The sequence below is a fragment of the Globicephala melas genome, chromosome 19, assembly GCF_963455315.2.
Source record: "Globicephala melas chromosome 19, mGloMel1.2, whole genome shotgun sequence".
In the NCBI taxonomy this organism is placed as follows: domain Eukaryota; kingdom Metazoa; phylum Chordata; class Mammalia; order Artiodactyla; family Delphinidae; genus Globicephala; species Globicephala melas.
Window position 1 is genome coordinate 11,606,558 of NC_083332.1, and position 20,019 is coordinate 11,626,576.

The 20,019-nt window shown below is 54.1% G+C and overlaps 1 protein-coding gene across 1 annotated transcript; it reads right to left on the reverse strand.

Annotated features, from left to right (window-relative positions):
* Window positions 1-1,947: 1,947 nt before the first annotated feature.
* On the reverse strand, window positions 1,948-18,456 carry DEDD2 (death effector domain containing 2). The gene is made up of 5 exons (XM_030874115.2): window positions 18,328-18,456; window positions 17,349-17,715; window positions 15,498-15,620; window positions 11,953-12,093; window positions 1,948-3,176 (listed from the first exon to the last, which is right to left on the reverse strand). The coding sequence occupies exons 2-5, from the start codon at window positions 17,674-17,676 to the stop codon at window positions 2,797-2,799; spliced, it is 972 nt and encodes a 323-aa protein (XP_030729975.1). The 5' UTR covers window positions 17,677-17,715; window positions 18,328-18,456; the 3' UTR covers window positions 1,948-2,796.
* Window positions 18,457-20,019: the final 1,563 nt, after the last annotated feature.

Consider the following 20,019-nt stretch of genomic DNA (forward strand, 5'->3'; position numbering starts at 1 on the left):
ACATCCCATTCAGGAATGTTCCCTAAGGCCTCCTCGAGGAATGTTCTCTGCCTGGAATGGCCCCTCTCTGTCATTCTGCTGAACTCCTACTCATCCTTCAAGAGCCAGCTCCAGGTTCCTCTCCTCTGTGAAACCATGGCCCGCCTTCCTCTGAGCTCCCACAGGCCCCTATTTCCCTTGGCTGCAGCCTGTCCATGTCCTGCCCCATAGAATCTTTCTCGACTTCTGAAGCTCTCTGACCTCCCTGGGTTGTCCTCTTAGCCTGGGTCTGACCCACTTAATAGGCCTCCTCAGGACTCTGTCAAACACCCAACACAGGCTCTGGCAAGCCCAGGCGAGCTCCCTAGCGCATGCGCGCAGGCAGGTTCTGGAAGCGCAAGACACTGCCTCGAGGTTCCTGCCACTGCGGACTCTTGGCACACACTGCGCCTGCGCAGGCTCCCGCGGCCTCCGGCTCCCGCGGCCTCAAGGCTAGGCTCCCTTACTTCCGGCATGCATTTGCCACGAAAGACGCACACCCCGCTCCCCACCCCCGACCCCGGCTGAAAAGGGTGGAGCGGGCGGGGCCTAAGGCATGGGGCGGGGCTTGTAGGAGTGAGGGCCTCAGGAATAGGGCGGGGCTGAAGCAGGGGGCGGGGGCTTCAGCAAGGAACTGAACTGGTGATGGGAGTGGAGGTGGGTAAGGGCCAGGGCCTGAATCTTGTCCGCTAAAGAGGCTGGGCCCAACGCTGGCAACCTGGAGGTTGGTGGGGAGACGCCCCAGGGCCTGAGGGAGAGGCGGACGCTGAAGTTTAGCTCAGGGTAGGTCAAGCAGCAGCCCCCACCCCCCAAGCACGGGAAGCCCCAGGTAGAGGAAGACCCCAAATGTTGACAGGTTGTGAAAAGAAAGCCTGTGTCCCACACCAGCCAAGGAGACTCCCCTAGTTGAGGGAAGGAGAAAGCACCTGGAAGCCCCCACCTGCCTTCCCAACCTGACAGCATCCACCAGTGGAGAGCTGTTTTCCATCTCAGTGCTTCTCTACTCCTGCGGCAAGTCACTTCCAAAATCCCTACTTCACACAGCTGGCTAAGTATTAAATAGATCTTATCTAGGTGCCCAGCAGACATTACCTCCCTCCCAGAGAAGGTAAATGGAGACAGTCTGGGATCACACAGCAACTAGATGGATCAGGTCTTGACTCCTGGACAGGATTCAACTCCTAGACTTGCCGCTGTATCCCTGTATATCAACACAGGTCAGGGGTCCAGGACAGGTTCCCAGGCGTGGATAGCTGCATCCTTTCCCCCAAGAAAAGCCGGCAGTTGGGAATCCCTGCCCTCCCCCTCCCCAACTCCCAGCCCAGGTCCCCTTCTTGCCCAGGAAGGAAAGCTCCCAGTATTGTGTACGGAACTTGAGTTCCTACACTCTTAAAACAAGGAGTAGGGAAACAGCAAGAGGCCACAACCTCAGCTGCAGCCACGGGGCAGCAGGAAGTAGTGTTTGGCCTCAGGAGGAGAAACAACAGAGATCCAGATTTAAGGTTAGTAACTGTCCAGAAGCTGTGAGGGGTGAAGAGCCACCTGGAGAGGGGCTCTAGGCAGAGAGCACTGGCTGCCGACCCAGTTGGTTTCCAAACCCTTGGGCTCTGTCGGCCTTGGAGATAGACAGTTAGCCCACCTCACCGAACTAGTTAAAAAATACCAGCACTCCCAAGGACATACAGGAGCGAAGCATGTGTGAATGAGGTTGAGAGAGTCTATGACTCCAAGGCAGTATGTCCTCCTTCAACAGATGAGGAAACTGAAGCCAAAAGGAGGGCAAGACCGTGGCAGCAGCCGGCACATGATGGTCCAGCATCCTGCACACCCTCCAGCCAGATACCAGGCGAGGAACTCCGGGATTGGTACTGGGCCCAGGCTCTAATCAGCTCCTTCCTCCAGCCCATAAAGGAAAGAGTACAGCCGTGATGCCCACCTATGCCCTCTCCAGGGCAGTTTTATTGGTGTCACTCGTAAAAGGCCTTTCCCATCAGCCCCAAGCCTTTGCCTTCCCTTTCTGAGAAAGAAGTTGGTTCCTGGTCCTGGCCTCCTGGGAAACAGCACAGTTGGTCTGATGCCGCTGCAACACATGTGTGACACTCGGTGCAGATCCATGTGCAAATCTGCGTCCAGCTTCGGGGAGCAGGAGAAGGGGGAGAGCCAGGTCTGTGTGTGGAAGCTGGGCAGAGCCCGGCTGGCTGTAGAGATGTGCGGGCAAGGTGAGCAGGCCCCAGATGCACCCCAGCTCCAGTGCCCACTGGTGTGGCTGAAGCTCAGGGTTGGGGGGCGGTATAATCAGAGATCCTGAGAGAGAAGCCCTTAGGCCAAAGCAGTAAGTGGAACAGGCCAGGGCAGGAGCCCAGGAGAGATTTCAGACGGGGCAGCGTGTGTGCACGCACACAGCCCAGGGTCAGGAATACGATGTGCAAGGGGCCTTTGGTGTGTGGCTATGCCTCCCTTCCTTTCGGATCTGCAGGCCTGAGCCCCTGGCCTCCTGAAGCTGAGGGAACGCACCTAATGGGCGGGGTGGTGGGGGTGGGGGGTGGTGGTAAGGGGCGCGGGGGGGGGGGTTGGAAAGGAAACTCAGCTGGAAGTGGTTTAGGCCTCAAAGCCCACATCCTGTGGGAGGGTCTATCAAGGGGCCTGGCTGTCACAGTCCTCAGAGCTAGTAGAGTGACAGTCCTCTAGGAGTAGAGATGGTCGACATCCTCCAGGGGAGAAGGTGGCCCAGAGGCTAGGAGGTGGGGTCAGTCCTGCCAGATCCAGGATCAGGAGGCCTCAGGCGGGCCTTCCCCCCTCCTCCTCCATCAGCAGCAGGCGGCGCCGGCCAGCCTCGTAATCAGCCTCGTCCACACTGACCAGCAGGCGGACAGCCTCCCGGCCCACGGCTTCACGCAGAGCCTCAGTCAGGAACACGCCCCGCAGGGCCTGCAGCAGGGCACCACTCAGGTAGTCACCCCAGAAGGCGTCCAGATAGGAGAGCTCTGAGAACTTGATGTCACAGACCACAGAGCCCAGGTCCCGAGAGCGCAGCACCGCCGTGGCCTGCCCAAACACGTCCAGCTGCCGTGCCAGGGCCTGGGGCCTCCGGGATGCCACGCCCTGCTCCAAGGCCGGCCCATGCTCGCAGTACTCTGCTCGCACCCTGAGCCGGATGTCTGCAGAGAAGGAGGGACTGGTCAGGGAGGGGCCGACACACGGCGCAGCAGGGCCAGGGGGAAGAGGGGAACCGCCACCCTCCCTCGCTCCCTCCAGCCTCCTCCTGCTGCCCCTCACTGTGGGCTGCACTGCACCAGCCCCACAACCTTCCCCCTTCTGGTAACCACACCCAAGTACGGATGACATCCTCACTCGGCTTCTCTCTTGTGGTCTGACCTGTTACCTCCTGACCTGGTGGCCTTGCTCTTCCCCTCATGTGCCCCACTCCAGCCTCACCACCTCCTCGCTGCCCCACCACCCCCCCACCAGCAGGCAGGTTCCGCCCGGCCCTGCCTCTCCTTCAGCCCGGGGTGTTCTCTCCCCAGCGCCCACGGGACTTACTCCCTCACTTCCTACAGGCCTTTGCTCAGAGGCCACCTCCCCAGTGAGCCTACCTCGACCACCCTGTTTACCACCACCACCCGGCCCCGGGATTCCCAGTTCCCCTTTCCTTGCTCCATTTCTTCCCAAGGCACTTATCACCTTCTAACCTACCCTAAGCTCTCCCTTACCGTCAGGCTTATCACCTGTCTCCCCCCCAATGTGAGCTCCCTGAAGGAAGGGATTTTTGTCTGTCTTGTTCATTAGTGTAGCCCCGTGACATACAGTAGGTACTCAATACACATTTGTGAAAGAACCAACGCACGAATGAATGGACTTGCTTTTAGGTAAGCAGCTTTACCCCTCTTGCGTCCTCGAACAGGGACATTCATGTGGGGCCAGTCATATCCTCAGCCCCACAACCACCAAGCAAGCACCAGGCCCAGGAGACTCAAGGCTGGAACTGGGCTGGCTCTACTGCAAGCAGGAGCTCTCTTTCCACAGAGGCTGCCAAGAAGGTGGGCTGTTAAGCCATAGCTGCTGGGGGCCGTTTTGCCACCAGGAGGGGAGAGAATGAAACCTACACAAGGCCAAGGACAGAGAGGAAAAGACTCCTGAGGTTCATCACGTGTGCGTGGAGCACCTGGATCTTCAGCAATAACCAAGTTCCTTTTTGCTTAAGCCAGTCTGAGTTGTGTTTGTCACTTATAACCCTGCCTACATCCACCCAAATGTGGTGGCAGTTCTGTGCAGGGGATAGGACACGGAACTTCCAAGGCTATCCCTGTAAATGTGATATCAGGCATATCACCTCCCTGTGGGATTACTGAATTCCCACCTGTGAATCGGGCTACTAACAGAACTTCCTCTGCACTCACAACACAGGCTATCCTGAGGATCTGCTATAAGCTGGAAATGACAAGCAGCAGAATCACAAGAACTCATTTAATTCACAAACGACCCTGTGAGGCAGGGCCTATTGTCACCCCAACTTACAGATGAGGAAATGGAGGCAAAGAGAAATGATTTGCCCAAGGTCGCACGGCCAGGGAGTAGCAAGGCATGACAGAGGGCACTGACTCTCCCACACCCCACAGAGCAGCCTCAGGTCAGTGGAGCTGATTCTAATCCAGGAGCCTTCAGGCGCTAGCTACGTGACCTGGGACAAGTCACCACCTCTCTGAGCCCAGGTTCCTGCCTAAACCTGGGGACAACCCCTACTGGAAAGCCTGTTCAGATGACGGTCCACCAATGGGTGCTAAAAAATGGCAGCCACCAGCAGCTCTGATGTGCCAAAGGCTTTGCCCTTGGAGATTCAGCCTGATCAGCCCTGTGGGGCAGGGGCCACAATGAACCCATTTGACAGATGAGGTAACTGAAGCTCTGGGAGGGGAAGTGTCATACCCCTGACTCCTTTCACCTTTCAAAGACTGTGTCACCACAGAGCAGAAAGTAGAAGGCAAGTCCCTGCTTCCCCAGGCGACTTCTCAGCACCACCCACTTCCTCCTCCCACCCCAAACCCCAAATGCTTCCTTTTTCTGCCTTGAGGGGAAGCTCACCCTCTCTGCTTGAGGCCCAGGAAAACCTACCTGGCCTTAGCCCCCAGGACTTCCCACAACACTCAGACCTGGCTCCCTCCATGCTAAGGATCAGATAAGACCTCTGGGCCCACATCCTGGACTCCCGAGTGTCTAACCACGCCTCCGTAGCGTGGGCTGGGAGGCAGGGGGCTGGAGGAGCAGCACCTGTCCAAGGCCACACGGGCTGCTCAGTGGCAGAGGCACAGAGCCTGGTGGCGGAGAACGACAGACCTTGAGGCGAGTCCTGGCTCCGCCACTGTCTAGCTGTGGGGCCTTGGGCATGTGACCTCACCTCTCTGAGCCTCAGTTTCCCCATCTGAAAAACAAACAAACAAGAGGTCCCTGCTGCACGATGGGGTCATGAGGATTACATTAGGCAACTCATGAAGCATGTGACCCAGGGCCTAGATGCCGAAGGCACCCCAAAACAGGAACTGTAATTTCAACACTCACCTCTCTACCACCACAGCCCCTGCCTAGGCCTCGCCCTCTCTCACCTGGGCCCCTGAGCCAACCTCCTCCCCTCCCCTCCTCCTTCAATCCCAGCTACATCCTCCCATACCCTGCCCTCCAGTCACAAGGGAAGTGGTCCCAGTACAAGCCTTACTCACAAAATGACCTGTCCACCTCTTCTGACCAGAATGCCCATCACCCACCAAGGCCCGGCTCACGGGACCTGTGGCCCGCCCAGGTGAATCCCCTCCCAGATGGCCTTTATCCTCAGCACAGACTGCTACTAGACCTGCGGTGGAAACTGTCTATTCACCCAGAGCCCACCGGGCATGGTGGGGGTGGAAGGAGGACAGGATCAGGGGGGACCCTCATGTGTCCCATTCATCCTTCCATTCAACAGACATTTACTAAGTGCCAGGGACGGTGGGGAGACACGAGCCACAGGTGGGACTGGAAGACATGTAAGCCCCAGTCAAGGAGCACTTTGTATAGGCCAGACCCTACCCAGGTGCTTTCCCTGTCTTAACCCCTGAGTCCTCACAGCACTTTCATTATCCCAAATACAGGTGAAGACATGGCCCAACCTCTGGTCTGAAACACAAGAGGACAGTACACAGAAGGGGAGGACAGGGAAACTCCACTGGAGAAAAGGAGAGATGTGTGTTATCTGAGCCACCACTCCACCCCGGCCCTGAATCATGGGCATCACGCACACTCTCTCTTTATTCCTCGCCGAAATAATTTAACCGTAGGTGACACTTATATAGTACTTACTGCACTACTGTCACACATTTCACATCTATTGACTTTTTTTTTTTTTTTTTTTTTGCGGTACACGGGCCTCTCACTGTTGTGGCCTCTCCCGTTGCGGAGCACAGGCTCCGGACGCGCAGGCTCAGCAGCCATGGCTCATGGGCCCAGCTGCTCCACGGCATGTGGGATCTTCCCGGACCTGGGCACAAACCTGTGTCTCCTGCATCGGCAGGCGGACTCTCAACCACTGCGCCACCAGGGAAGCCCTATTGACCTTTTTGATCATGCCTGCAACCTTATGAGGCAGTGCTATTGTCCCCTTTTTGTAGATGAGGAAACTAAGGCACAGAGGATGAGTCACCTGCCCAAGGCCACACAGGCAGGAAATGGCAGAGCTGGAGTTCCAACCGAGATGCCTGGCTCCAGAGCCCAAGCTCTTTTAACTATCCCTATCCTGTTTGCTGCCTCTCATACAACCATACACAGAAGTCCATAATTAAAAGACATTCCAAGCGTCAGGAGAGGAAATTATAGAGAACGATTTAGATCGAAACAATCAGAGAGGACCTCTCCAGGAAATGACACTGGAAGTAAAATGTGAAAGAGGACAAGTAAGTCGAGACAGGAAAGCAGTGAAAAGAGAAGAGCGACTTTCCCAGAAGAGGTCGGTGTGTGTTAAAGTCCAGAGGCAAAAAATGAACTTGGGGCATTCACAGGCTGGGGGCCAGCATGGTAGAAAAGGGTACAAGGGGACAACTGGAGGCGCAGGGCTGACCACGCCCTGGCAGGCTGGGGCAGGGAGTCTGGGGCCTCCTGAGCTGACCACACCTCTCTGCACCTCGGTGGCCTCCTCCATAAGACAACCTCACCCCAGTACCTGTTCTCATGGGGCCACTGTGAGGATTACAAGGCTGGATGCAGCAGGAAGGAAGTGGCCTCAGGATACCAAGACAACTCCAGCTGCTCTGCAGAAGCAGCAGGGCGGTCAGAAAAGGAGCCAGGGCAGCACTCAGGGAAGGCTGAAGGTAGCTGAATAGTTTCCTCCGGCCAGGAACACACCAAATGCTTGGTCAACAGCATTTGTCAACAGTCCCTCGCCAATGGTAGGGAGATGCTCCCTGCCCCCAGGACGGAGGGTGGGGCCCTGTCTTCCTCCAGAGGAGAGTTGCTCCCGCTTCCTGCACTCAGGTGGGCCCCCACACTTTTTTAAAAAAAATAATAAATCTGTTTATTTATTTTTGGCTGCATTAGGTCCTCGTTGCTGCGCACGGGCTTTCTCTAGTTGTGGAGAGCGGGGGCTACTCTTCGTTGTGGTGCGCGGGCTTCTCATTGCGGTGGCTTCTCTTGTTGCAGAGCACAGGCTCTAGGCACGTGCGGGCTTCAGTAGTTGTGGCATGTGGGCTCAGCAGCTGTGGCTCGTGGGCTCCAGAGCACAGCCTCAGTAGTTGTGGTGCCCAGGCTTAGTTACTCGAAGCATGTGGAATCTTCCTGGACCAGGGCGGATTCTTAACCACTGCGCCACCAGGGAAGCCCCCCAACACTCTCTTGTTCCTCTACCCGACACCTCATCAGTCTCTCTTCTGGGACAGAATGGGCCGCAGAGGGAAATGGGAGGGGCTTTCCAGTGGGAGATCAGGAAAGGTATGAGGGACAGGCCCAGGCGAGCAGGTGAGCAGCGTTCTGTGCCAGACCCTGTGCCGGAGGCCAGGGATGACTCTCACTCAGGTCTTCCCTCCGGGAAAGGCTGGGGACACAGAGGACCTGTGCCCAGGAGAGAGAATCAGCCAGTAAGCTCTAAGGGACAGACTCCACCCTCCAATGCCACACCAATACCAGCACCTCCTCTGGACAAAAGCCGGCTCCCTCTCCTGCTCCAGTCTGTTCCCCAAGGCACAGCCAGAGTCACGGTGTCACTGTAAAGTTCTTCAACCTTTCCTGAACTAATGGATGGAGGCAGTGAGCAGCTGCTGCCACCAAGGGCAGTTAAGAGACAAGCAGCCTCTGCCTGCTTCCTAAAGGAAGAGCACAATACCACCTAGGAGGTGAGCTTGAAAAAAAACAGAAGGGGGGCTTCCCTGGTGGCACAGTGGTTAAGAATCCACCTGCCAGTGCAGGGGACACAGGTTCGATCCCTGGTCCGGGAAGATCCCACATGCCACGAAGCAACTAAGCCTGTGCACCACAACTACTGAGCCTGCGCTCTAGAGCCCTCGAGCTACAACTACTGAGCCCGCGTGCCACAGCTACTGAAGCCCGTGCACCTAGCACCCATGCTCTGCAACAGGAGAAGCCACCGCAACGAGAAGCCCACGCGCAGCAACGAAGACCCAATGCAGCCCCCAAAATTAATTAATTAATTAATTAAAATTATTTTTTTTTTTTAAAAAAAAGGGCATTTCCTGGCGGTCCAGGGGTTAGGATGCAGCACTTTCATTGCCAAGGGCGGGGGTTCAATCCCTGGTCAGGAAACTAAGATCCTGCAAGCCGCACAGCGTGGCCAAAATAAGAAAATAAAAAAACAAAACCATCAAACCAGAATCTGATCAAGGCTCTCCAGGCCCAACTACCAACTTTCAGGAACTACGACAGGGGAGCATGTTCAGTCAGTCCTGCCACAGAGCAGTCTGCAGAAGCCAGTCTTCGGGAAACACTACGGGACAACTTTCAGGAACTACGACAGGGGAGCATGTTCAGTCAGTCCTACCACAGAGCAATCTGCAAAAGCCAGTCTTCGGGAAACACTACGGGACAACTACTTTCAACAGATACAAGGGTGGTGGGGGAGAAATCAGAGGTGATGGAGGAATCCTATAAATAGGAGAGACTTAAGAGAACCAATATTTATAAGAATTAGAAATTAAAACACTGAGCAAACACATGAGAGTAAGAAGTTATTGTTATTTTTTTGGTGTGATTTTTTTTTTAAGAATTCTTACTCTTTGTTTTTTTTTTTTTTGGCTGCACAGGTTGCAGGATCTTAGTTTCCCGACCAGGGACTGAACTCGGGCCACAGCAGTGAAAGCGCCAAGTCCAAGTCCTAACCACTGGACCGTCAGGGAACTCCCCAATTCTTATCTTCTAGAAATACACAGTGAAAAATCTACCAGTGAAATAAAAGGACACCTGGAACTGACTCCAAAACAACGTGGCTAATGAAACAAGATGAGCCATGACCTGACAACTGCTGAGGTTGGGGGCCGGGGAGCCAGGATTCGTTATGCTAATCTGTCTGCTTCTATTTCTTCTCCATAGGAAACACTGAAGGAAAAAAAAGCAAAGCGCAGCCTGTCATTCAAGTCCTCCCACTGCTTTCCATCATTTAAACAAACGCAAAGCCTGGCCCGTGGCTCCCAGGCTCTGCAGGATGGGCCCCTGGTCACCTCTCCTGCCCTCACCTCCTGGCAGCCTCCCCGCACTCCCTCTGCTCCAGCCCTGCCAGCTTCCTCTCGGTCCCAGCACCACCACTGCCATGTCCCCACACAGGCCTCTGCTCCTGCTGTCCCTTCAATCTGAAACACCCTGCCTCAGCCGTCCACACACTCCTACCTCTCCTCCTGTCTTCTGAGAGGCCTTCCTAGACCACCCTACCTTGAAAATCCACCTAGAACTGCATTTTCCATCATTCTCTACCCCCTCCCCCTGGCTTGTTTCTCTTCACAGCTGACATCTGAAGTTTCTCTTCCTTCCCTTAGCCTTCTCCTCCCACCAGAACACAAGCTCCATGAGGGCAGGGGCCTCCAGTCCCTTCTGTGGGATGTAAGCAGGTAGTCAATGCTCTATAAACACACGTGGAACAACCAAATGAGCAAACCCGAGCTTCGGCCCAGCCCTGCCCCTCCGCACAATGGGGGACGGCATCCCTACCTCAAGGGCCGTCTTGAGAATTCAAGGTCAGGTGAGGAGCACGCTCAGCGCAGGGCGCAGTGGACGGCCCTGAGAGGGATGTGGAGACTCAGAGGTCCTGTGTCTGAGCCCAGGATCCCCCATGGCCCCTTCCTCACACTCTTGGGGCCTCCGGAGTTCAGTCTGGTTCTATCCCTCAGTGGAAGGCAGCTGCCTAGGGCTCAACCCCCACAGCTATCACAGGTGAGGAGGAGGCAAGAATGGCAGACCCGTTCCTCACTCAGGTCTGGAGGGACCTCCTTCCACCCCTGGGACTTGGCCATCTCCATTTTCAGGGCCCTACTGGGGAAAGCCTCACTCCAGCCCCACCCTGCCTGGTGAGTCAGCAGTCAGACCTGCGCAGCCATGCCCCACAGCAAGAGACAGCCACACCCAGGGTCACAACCTCCCCACCCTCAGAGAAGAGACGGAGGTCTCCAGCAGCAAGACCCCTCACGGCCTCAGCCTGGCCTGCTCCCTAGGGAGGCAGTGACTCTCTAGGCCACCCAGCCAGCGGGTGGCTCTGGTAATTAACTCCTGACTCTGGGGAGAGTCACGACCAAACAGCCACCCCCTCAAGTGCGGGCTGTCTGAGGACTCAGGCTGACTCCACTGGCCTGTTCCTCCTGAAAGCAGCCAGCACAGGTGTCTACAGCCTCATCTAGGGAGCGGCTAGGACCACCAGGGTCTGGGAGACCGCAATGGGCACCGGGAGGAGGCAGGCTCATGCACTCTGGGGGCTGGAGGCTCTGCAGATGGCAGGAGGAAGCGCCCTGAGGCCAAGGTCTCCTGGGGGATGCAGAGCTGCTGCCACCTGCCCTTCAACCTTCCCTCCTATAATTCCACCCCCACCCACCCAGCCTGAGCCTCTCACCAGCTGATACCCTCTGTGACCAGAGCCTTGCCCAACTCAGAGAAGGGGGTACCAGAGGGGCGTGTGGGAGTGTGTGAGAGAGTGTGCGCCCTACCCGTGCCTGTGTCCTCCCCTCAGGACCAGTGAGAAATTTCTTAAGGGCAAGGTCTGCATGAGTCTGCATAGCAGAGTCCCCTAACCCATCCAACCCACCTGTCTGCAGGTACAGTCAACCCTATATCCAAAATGTTTATTTCCTTAAGTCCACCTCCTTCTCACCCTCTCCAACGCCACTACCCCAGGCCAGACCTCTGCCTCATCCCTGTTGGACTGTGAAGCCCCTCCACTCGTTTCCCTGCTTCCACTTTGTTGGATTTATTTCATGTGCACCTACAGAGCATGTGCTACATGTCCAGCACTGTTCTAAGCACTTTGCAAATTGTAACTCATTTATTAACTGATTTTCCAGATGAAATCGGAGTTCCTTTAAAAACTGGTATCAGATCACTTCACTCCCCTGCTAAAAACCCTTGGAAAGCCCTTGACTCATAGAATAAAATCTAACTCCCATCTGCTCTGAGGCCTGCCAGGCCCAGCTGCTCAGCCCCTGCCTGGCTCCTCCAACAAAAAATGACATTGAGGGCAGGGGACTGTCAGGAAAGGCTTCCTGGAGGAGGCAGCACACAACACAATCCTTCAACTATGGGCAGGATGTAGACAAGCGAGTAGGCAACAGAAAAGACAGGGATTCCACTGTGCTGTACAGATGCATGGAGCTGCTGCCCACCCACTGGGTGTCACACCCCAGATGAGGGCCCATTCTCCCACCCTTCAGCTCTACTGGCTGCAACGGGCACTGCACATGCACTCCCAAGGCATGCACAGATACCTACCACAGGTCACTTTGCCTTCTGAGGTAGGTCCGGCTGGCTCCTGCTGCTGCTGGGGGGTGGCTGGACCTCCTCTCTGCCGCCGTCTGGCGCCACCACTGGGACGGCCCCGACTCCGCCGCTGCCGTTTAGTTGGGGGAGAACCTGAGGAGAGAAAGATGGTGTAGGTTGAAGACCAGATGATGGGTGGAGCACCAAGGTGGGTGCCCAAGGAAGCGCTCAAGGCTGGACTCCACGCTGTCAGACCCTGGGTGAGCCCCTCTGCTTCCTGGGCCATAAGATGGCGAATAAGTACAAGTTAGCATCATCTGGAAGGACAGACGAGCACACCCCACCACCTGGCAGTCCCACTCTCAGGTGTGACCCCAGAGAAACCCTGCCTACTCACCCCAGGAAACAGGCAGGACGCCAGTAGCTGGAGCTCTGTTTATAGTTCCTAACCACATAAACCTGAAGACAATGTAAATGTCTGGCAAAAAGTACACGGAGTAATTTCCACAACAGACTGCTTAGTGAACTAAAGCAAGTGAAAAACAAATATCTACAGTTTGCTATGTTTTGTATAAAAAAGGAGGGGGAACAAGAATATGTACATTATTTGCTATTTTTGCAAGATGAAACACTGTAAGGCTATGTTAGAAATGAATGAAATTGATTATCTACTAAGAGGGAGAAAGATACCAATGGAAATGATACTTCTAAGAACACCTTTTTTACATACTTTAGTTTTGACTTTGGAATCACGTAACTGTTTTACAACATACTCAAAAATTTAACAAGAAACAAAAGAAACAAACCATAAAATTAAACAGAAACAAATGAATCTAGTATATATAAAATCAGTAACAAGAAGCAGAAAAAAAGAAGGACCTTAAGTAACTAGGAGGAACATTCTGACTGTAAACTCTCAGTAGGATATACTCTGAAAACAATTAGAACCACAAAAATATCTTATGTTTCATTCAGTAGACACAGCAGTGGTCCTGACGTTATAAATTTGAAGCTATTTCATTATTGTTGTAAAATAAAGCAAAATAAATCCATGTCTTAATGTTACCAAGAACCAAGATTTTCAGTGTAAGACAAAAAGGTCCTCGTAGGACTACTGAGCCCGTGTGCCGCAACTACTGAAGCCCACGCACCCTAAAGACAGGCTCTGCAACAAAGAGAAGCCGCCGCAACGAGAAGCCCGCGTACCACAACGAAGAATAGCCCCCGCTAGCCACAACTAGAGAAAGCCCACGCGCAGCAACAAAGACCCAATGCAGCCAAAAATAAATTAATTTAGAAAAAAGTCCTTGTAGGGAATTCCCTGGTGGTACAGTGGTTACAACCTCACAGTTTCACTGCTGAGGGCGCAGGTTCAATCCCTGGTCAGGGAACTAACATCCCCGCAAGCAGCGCAGCCAAAAAAAAAAAAAAATCCTTATAATGTTATGTTTGAATTGAAAATGCTAATGTGAACTTTTTTGTGTGTGTGTGGTACGCGGGCCTCTCACTGTTGTGGCCTCTCCCGTTGTGGAGCACAGGCTATGGACACGCAGGCTCAGCAGCCATGGCTCACGGGCCCAGCCGCTCCGCGGCATGTGGGATCCTCCCGGACCGGGGCACGAACCCGTGTCCCCTGCATCGGCAGGCGGACTCTCAACCACTGCGCCACCAGGGAAGCCCCTAATATGAACTTTTACGAAAAGCAATTTCTAGTTCTGTTCACTGTAAGCGCCTAAAAACAATGCGCATACTCGGCACCCAGATCTTGGTCTCCAAATACCGCTGCCTCTGAGAGAAACCAGGCTTCTGGAAACAGCTGATTCCAGGGCTGGGGAAGGGAAAATACAAGTGAATCCTGGACATCTTGCAGTCCATCTTGCAGTCCTACAAAGCAGGAAGCACCCAAAGAATGATGGAGACACATCAAAAGGACACAGGATGTAGCCAATTTGAACATCAGGAAGAATAACTAATTGATTATAACAGTAAATAAATAAGAATATATGAGTCTATGGTGACACCCCTCACTAAGTAAAGAGAGGGAGGAATGGAGGGAAAGAAAAAAGTAAAACTCCTCTTGAGAAAATGCCAGCTAATAGACATAGGAAAGAATTAGAAAACCACCATTTCATGAACACCAATATAGTAACTGGTTCAGGCAGAGATCACCAATGGCTGCTAAACCCACTGGGGATGCTGTTGGTGAACACGACGTGCCAAAGTGTCATCTCATAGATTTACTAACCACAAGGGGAAAAAATATCTCTGTACGAAGGACAAATACAGCAGACACCACCTTAACCAAGTGATCGAACTTGCTCACTCACAACAGGAAAACCAGGCCTCCTGATGTGAAGACCACGGCATCAACCAAGGAGCATTCCAGCCAAAAACACGTAACCTGAATCTAACCAACTCTCCAAACCCGATTCCCAAACTACAGGGGACAGACGGATAAGTTAAATGATACCATCAGGAAATTATCAGGCATGTCCGGAAACAATCAGGACATTGTACAAAACAAGTGGCCTGGTCAGTACGGGGTAGCGGGGGGGGGGGGGTTCCATAGTAAGAGATTAAGGAGACTAATAACTGAATGTACAGCAACACAACTATGAGTGGATCCTGAAAGTGCAGACAATATTGAGAAGATCTGAAAATGGACCATTAGGATATCAGAGAATAAGTACTTCTGTCCTTTCTTAGATATGACAGTAGTCTTGAAGTGGTTTCAGACAATCTTCTGATTCTCAGGAGATGCCTGCCAATTTCGGGGTAAAGTGTCCTGATGCCTATAATTTACTTTCAAAGAGTTCAGCAAAAAGAAAACAGAATTAGGGACTTCCTTGGTGGTCCAGTGGTTGAGAATCCACCTTCCAATGCAGGGGACGCAGGTCCGATCCCTGGCCGGGGAACTAAAATCTCACATGCCACGGGGCAATTGAGCCCGCAAGTGCCTCAACTAGAGAGAAGCCTGCACACTGCAATGAAAAATCCCAAGTGCCGAAACTAAGACCCGACGCAGCCAAAAACAAACGAACAAATATTAAAAAAAAGAAAAAACAGAATTACACATACATGCACATAAAGCAAACCTGGCAAGATGTTAAAATTACTGAGTCTACGTGGAAGATACAAACACATTCACTGCACTCATCTTTCCACTTCTCGGTATATTTGAAATACGTTTGAATGATTAAAAACTTGGGAGAGGGGAGGAGAGTGGATAAATTAATTGCCATGGCAATTAAACAAAACCAATTAGAAACCCAACATGAATAAATCTCAGAAACATGTCCAACAAAGACAGCCATGTGAAGAATGATACCCATGACGTGGTGCCATTTAAATGACATATAAAACCACAAGAAACAATTCCGTAAGTTGTTTCTAGACATGTGCTTTTGCAACAACAAACACACACACAAACACAAAGCAAAAATGAGACAGAATCACCCCCACGGGCTCCTTCCTTGATGGGGCAGGATGGGGTAGGTTCATCAGGGTTCAGAAGGGAGAGAGAGAGACTGCTGGCGCGCCCACAGGGCTGGGCTCACCTGTCTCCCACTGACCCTGCTCAACATTTGAAGAATTCCTTGACTGCTGACTGCGACGGCAGCCGCCCTCCGTCCTCTTTGAAGAAGAGCTGGATGTGCCATAGCTGGAGCGTTCTGGAGACACTGTGGGGAGAGAAGAATGGAATGAAGTATTCAAAGCCTGCGACTTCTCCCAGGCCCAGCCTCCAATTCCCACCCCCTCACCCCCACCCCAGAAGAAAACCTGCCCCACAGGGTGCCTGAGTTCCCCAGAACTCAAAGCCCAGATACCCACTCCCTCTCAAACACCTGCAGCCCAGTAATTGTTCGGTGCCTCCGGGGTAAAAGACTCATCACCTTCTGGGGCCACCCAATCCACGTGTACAGCAGCTCCAACTGTCAGTTATCCTGTAAGCTGAGTTATGGTCAGGATTCCTGCAATGCTGGCTGCCCCCATCCGTCAACTGCCCCCGGCTCTCCCTGAGGCCCCGAAGAGTAAGCAGGCCTCTGCAGGGTCCCCAAATCTTCTCTTCCAGAGCCTGACCTCCAGACATATTTTTCCAAAAATGCTGTCAGTTCTGCACAAGGGATGCCTTTTTCCTGGTTACCCAAATCCCATGGGCTTACCCTGGGCAGGAAAGCTCACAAAACCCCTCCCTAAACTAGCCACAGCACCTCTAGTAATCCCGCCAAGGGCTCAAAAGCTCAAAGCCAATGCACACAAGGGGCTCTTCACCTTCTCAGGACTGCTGTCCTATAGGAGCACTCCCCTTACAAGGATTAAGGGCACCAACTCTGGAGACAAACCAGCAAGGTTTAAATCCTAGCTCCCACTTTCTATCTGTGTTATCTGCAAGCTCCTATGTGGCATGGCTTCTCACCTACCTCTGTGCCCTTACTTTGACCTCTGCTCCTGCCACACTGGCCTCTGATAATGCCAAACTCAGTCCTACCTCAGGACTTAAAAGCTTGTCTTTCCCTCTGCCTGGAATTTCCTACTCTGAGATCTATGCACCAGGGTGGCAGTGCAGCCTCAGTTCAAACGCCAACTTCTCAGAAAGGTCTTGACTGGTTATGGAATCTTTCCGGACGCACAGGCCCAGCCGCCCCGCGGCATGCAGGACCCTCCCGGACCGGGGCACGAACCCGCATCCCCTGCATCGGCAGGCGCACTCCCAACCACTGCACCACCAGGGAAGCCCTGGTTATGGAATCTTAAGGGGGCCTCCTTTCACTCTGAAGCATTCCACTCCCTACTTCCTCTCTCTGCTCCATTACTCTGTTTCAGTCCTTCCATAACCACATCTAAAAGTAAATCGTTCAAATAAAATCATCTTCATATACAGAATAAAAAAAAGTAAATCGTTCACCTGTCTTACAGTCTTGATACTCCTCCCAAATGTTTGTTCCTCATGGAACACTCTGTCAGTCCCGTCAAGCTGTATCTCCTGTTCCCTATTCCCCGGGCACACAGGATTCAGCTGTTATATGTGGGCAATCTGCCTAAATTCTCCAACCTACTGCTTTCCCTGTACAGTGGGGACGGTGACAGGACTTCCTCTTAGGATTACCGGGAGGATATAGGATGATAGTACATATGAAGAAGGGCTTACTGCTGTGCCCGGCAAGAAGTAAGCCCTCTGTAAACAGACGCTACAAACATCACTATTGATGTAGCCAAATCCCACAGGCTCACCCCTCCCAATGTCATGCCTCCTCCCTCTTGTGTTTCTCATTGATACCCTGGGAGGAGGAAAGAGTGCGATGGGACACGTACTGAGATGGCACTCTCCATATCAGACACCGTGGAGGCCCAGCGAAAGCAAGGCCCTCTCCCCACCGGAAGTCTGTCACCCTCCCATTCCACGATACCTGGCCAGCGCCTCTTGCGCGCCAGGTGTGGCAGCAAGTCGTGACGGGACAGCACGCGCAGGAGTTGCCCCAGCAGCCGCAAGTTGCTCTCGTCGCACTGCCCGCGGCGCTCCAGCTCCAGCAGCAGCTCCAGGCCGCTGCGGGCGCGGGCCAGGCCGCCGGCGGCGCCGGGAACCTCGTCCAGCAGGAAGGTTAGCAGCTCCAACTCGCACTCGGTCAGTTGCCCGCCCACCACCTCGAACATACGGTGAAGCGACAGCATCCCGTAGTAGTCCAGGCACTCATCCTCCTCCCAGCTCGGGGCCGGGGTCGACCCGGACAGCGCCATACCCGGGGGAGGGGGGCGGAATAAGCTCAGAACCAGGGCCTAGAACACACACAGCGGGGAGGGGGCAGTGGTCAGCGACGCGGAGGCCCGGACCTCACCCCCGCCAGTGCGTCTCCCCTTCCGAGTGCCGCCGGGCAGGGCCACCCTCACATCCCAGCCGTTTTAGCCTCCCCCTTCTCCCGCAAGAGAATGGTATCGCCCGAGGTCCCCTAGTAACAGGTCCAGACGCCAGACCCCTCTTGTCCTCCGACCAGTCGGGCAGGCCCAGCCCGAATGCCCCTCCCCAGGTGGTATGTTCCGAACAAGCCTCCCACCCGACTAAGTGACTCGGTCCGAACAAGCCTAGGGGCCCAACGCGGGGCACCCCGCCAATTGCCCTTTGACTATGGGTACTACTGTCCAGACATGTTCCTTGGCTGCGTCCAGAGGTACTGTCCGATCAGCCCCACAGCTCCACCTAAGTGGTACAGTCCGAAAGTGACCCTCTGCCCCCTACAATGGGACCGACCAAAGCAGCCCTTCGCTCCACACAGGTGGCGCTGTACGAATCCGAGCCCCTCGCCCTGTAAGGGTGGTACCGCCCTCTCCCCAGCACCCAGGTGGTCCGGTCTACCCGCCACCAGTAGCTTGTAGGCCTCTCCACATCCTCACCGAATTCCGGCGCCTCACGACTCCTGGGCGACGGCCGCGGCCACTTGTTTTGTATCTTTCTGGCACCTTCTCTATTATTACGCCTGCGTCACCTCGCTCCTCCTCCTTCCCCCATCTCGCGCAGGTGCGACCGCCACGCCCCTTAGGCGCAAGCGCAGAGAGAGGCTTCCAAGCCCCTCCCTCCGGGCCCGCCCCCAACCGTAACGTCCGGCCGCCCTGTACTGCGCTTGCGCAGAGCGAGAGCGGTTCCGCGTCTGGGCTGGATCTGGTACCATTTTGCCGGATAGCTTCTGCCGGTGACATAAGCTACAGGGTCCTTAGTGCCCTCACGACCTGTTGAAACTACTTATGTCACGGACTACAGCCCCCTCCTTATCACGACCTAGACGCCCACATTAACCACTGCTCCCAGCTACCCATGGCAAAGGACCACAATCACGACCGTACTGGCTCCGAGTAGCACCCAGGTCCCTTATGATCCGGACTTGGACTCCCCTCCGTTAGACTGCCCCTTACTTCTTTTGGAGACCTACATCCCATCTGTGCCATCTCATGATCTCGACTGCAATCCCTCCTCATCCAACAGAAATCCCCCATCTATAAGTTCCTTCCCCAATCAAGACCAAGACTCCCTCATCTCATCTTAGGAAACAATACCTCCTTCCTGATTACAATAGGCCCCTCCATCTCCACTGTGCACCTCCTGATGGAGTCCATCAGGACTCCCCCATTACACTCAGACTCCCCCCTCAAGAAACTCTTAACGCCCCCCCCCCATAACCCCTTCCAATCTCTGCCCTCCAAGGTCACGGGGACTCCCAATAGCCCCTCTTTAAGCTGCACCTGCCAGTTTCACTCTGGCAAGAGCAGGTCTCTATCAGGAGATTTGGCATCAAGGCTGCATGTCTGAGCACCGCCACCCTGCCCCCCACTTACGTGACTCAAGGTCAGGGCCCGCTCGTGCCTTGAGACAAGGCCCCTCCCCGGACCTGTTCCCACCCCCGGAATTATCACCCCTTGGGAGGCGGAAGGCCTGGGTCGTGCCTGGCACTGGCTCAGCACTAGCTCTGCTTGGGCTGAGGCAGTGACCTCCGAAGAGTCCCTTCCCCTCTCCCTGATGGCAGTTGTCACCTATTGAAACCCAATCCTGAGCCGGACACACAGTAGGCGCCCAGTAAGTGAATATCATTAAATCAACCAAAGAGGGTGAGGGAAGGGAAAGCAATTTTACAAACAGGAAAGGACTATCTATGTCCATGTTAGATTAGTTAAAGTGAGCATCCACGGTGTATCAGGCCCTGTGCTGACTGCTTTTACCTGTTTGATTTCATCCAATCCCCTCAACAGCCTTTGAGGTGGACGTGATTCAAGCCCATTTTACATAGGAGTAAAAGTGAGGCCCAGAGAGGGGTAGTACCCCAAGTATGCTTGACTCCGAAGCTGTGCTCTCAGAGGTGCTCTGTGTCTTTAGCTATGAAATCACAGTTCTGTCAAGGTCTCCCGCCACCCAGTCCACTCCATGATCCTTGCTTTCCTGTGATGTTCACTTATCTCCACTTAACTTTCAGACTTGGCGGAGGAGCGGCCCGGGAGAACTGCGCAGGCGCTTCTCCGAGCCCGGGGCCCCGCCCACAGGGCACAGTTGTGTGCGTGGAGAAACTCGCCGAGCCCCGCCTAATCGTCCATACGCAG

Excerpts from the sequence above, each read along its gene's own strand:
- DEDD2 (XM_030874115.2), bottom strand. The coding sequence starts at position 17,676 with ATGGCGCTGTCCGGGTCGACCCCGGCCCCGAGCTGGGAGGAGGATGAG. Across the intron at positions 12,094-15,497 it reads GCAGGGTCAGTGGGAGACAG|GTTCTCCCCCAACTAAACGG; the intron begins GTGAGCCCAGCC and ends TTCTCTCCTCAG. Across the intron at positions 3,177-11,952 it reads AGAAGGCAAAGTGACCTGTG|ACATCCGGCTCAGGGTGCGA; the intron begins GTAGGTATCTGT and ends CCTTCTCTGCAG.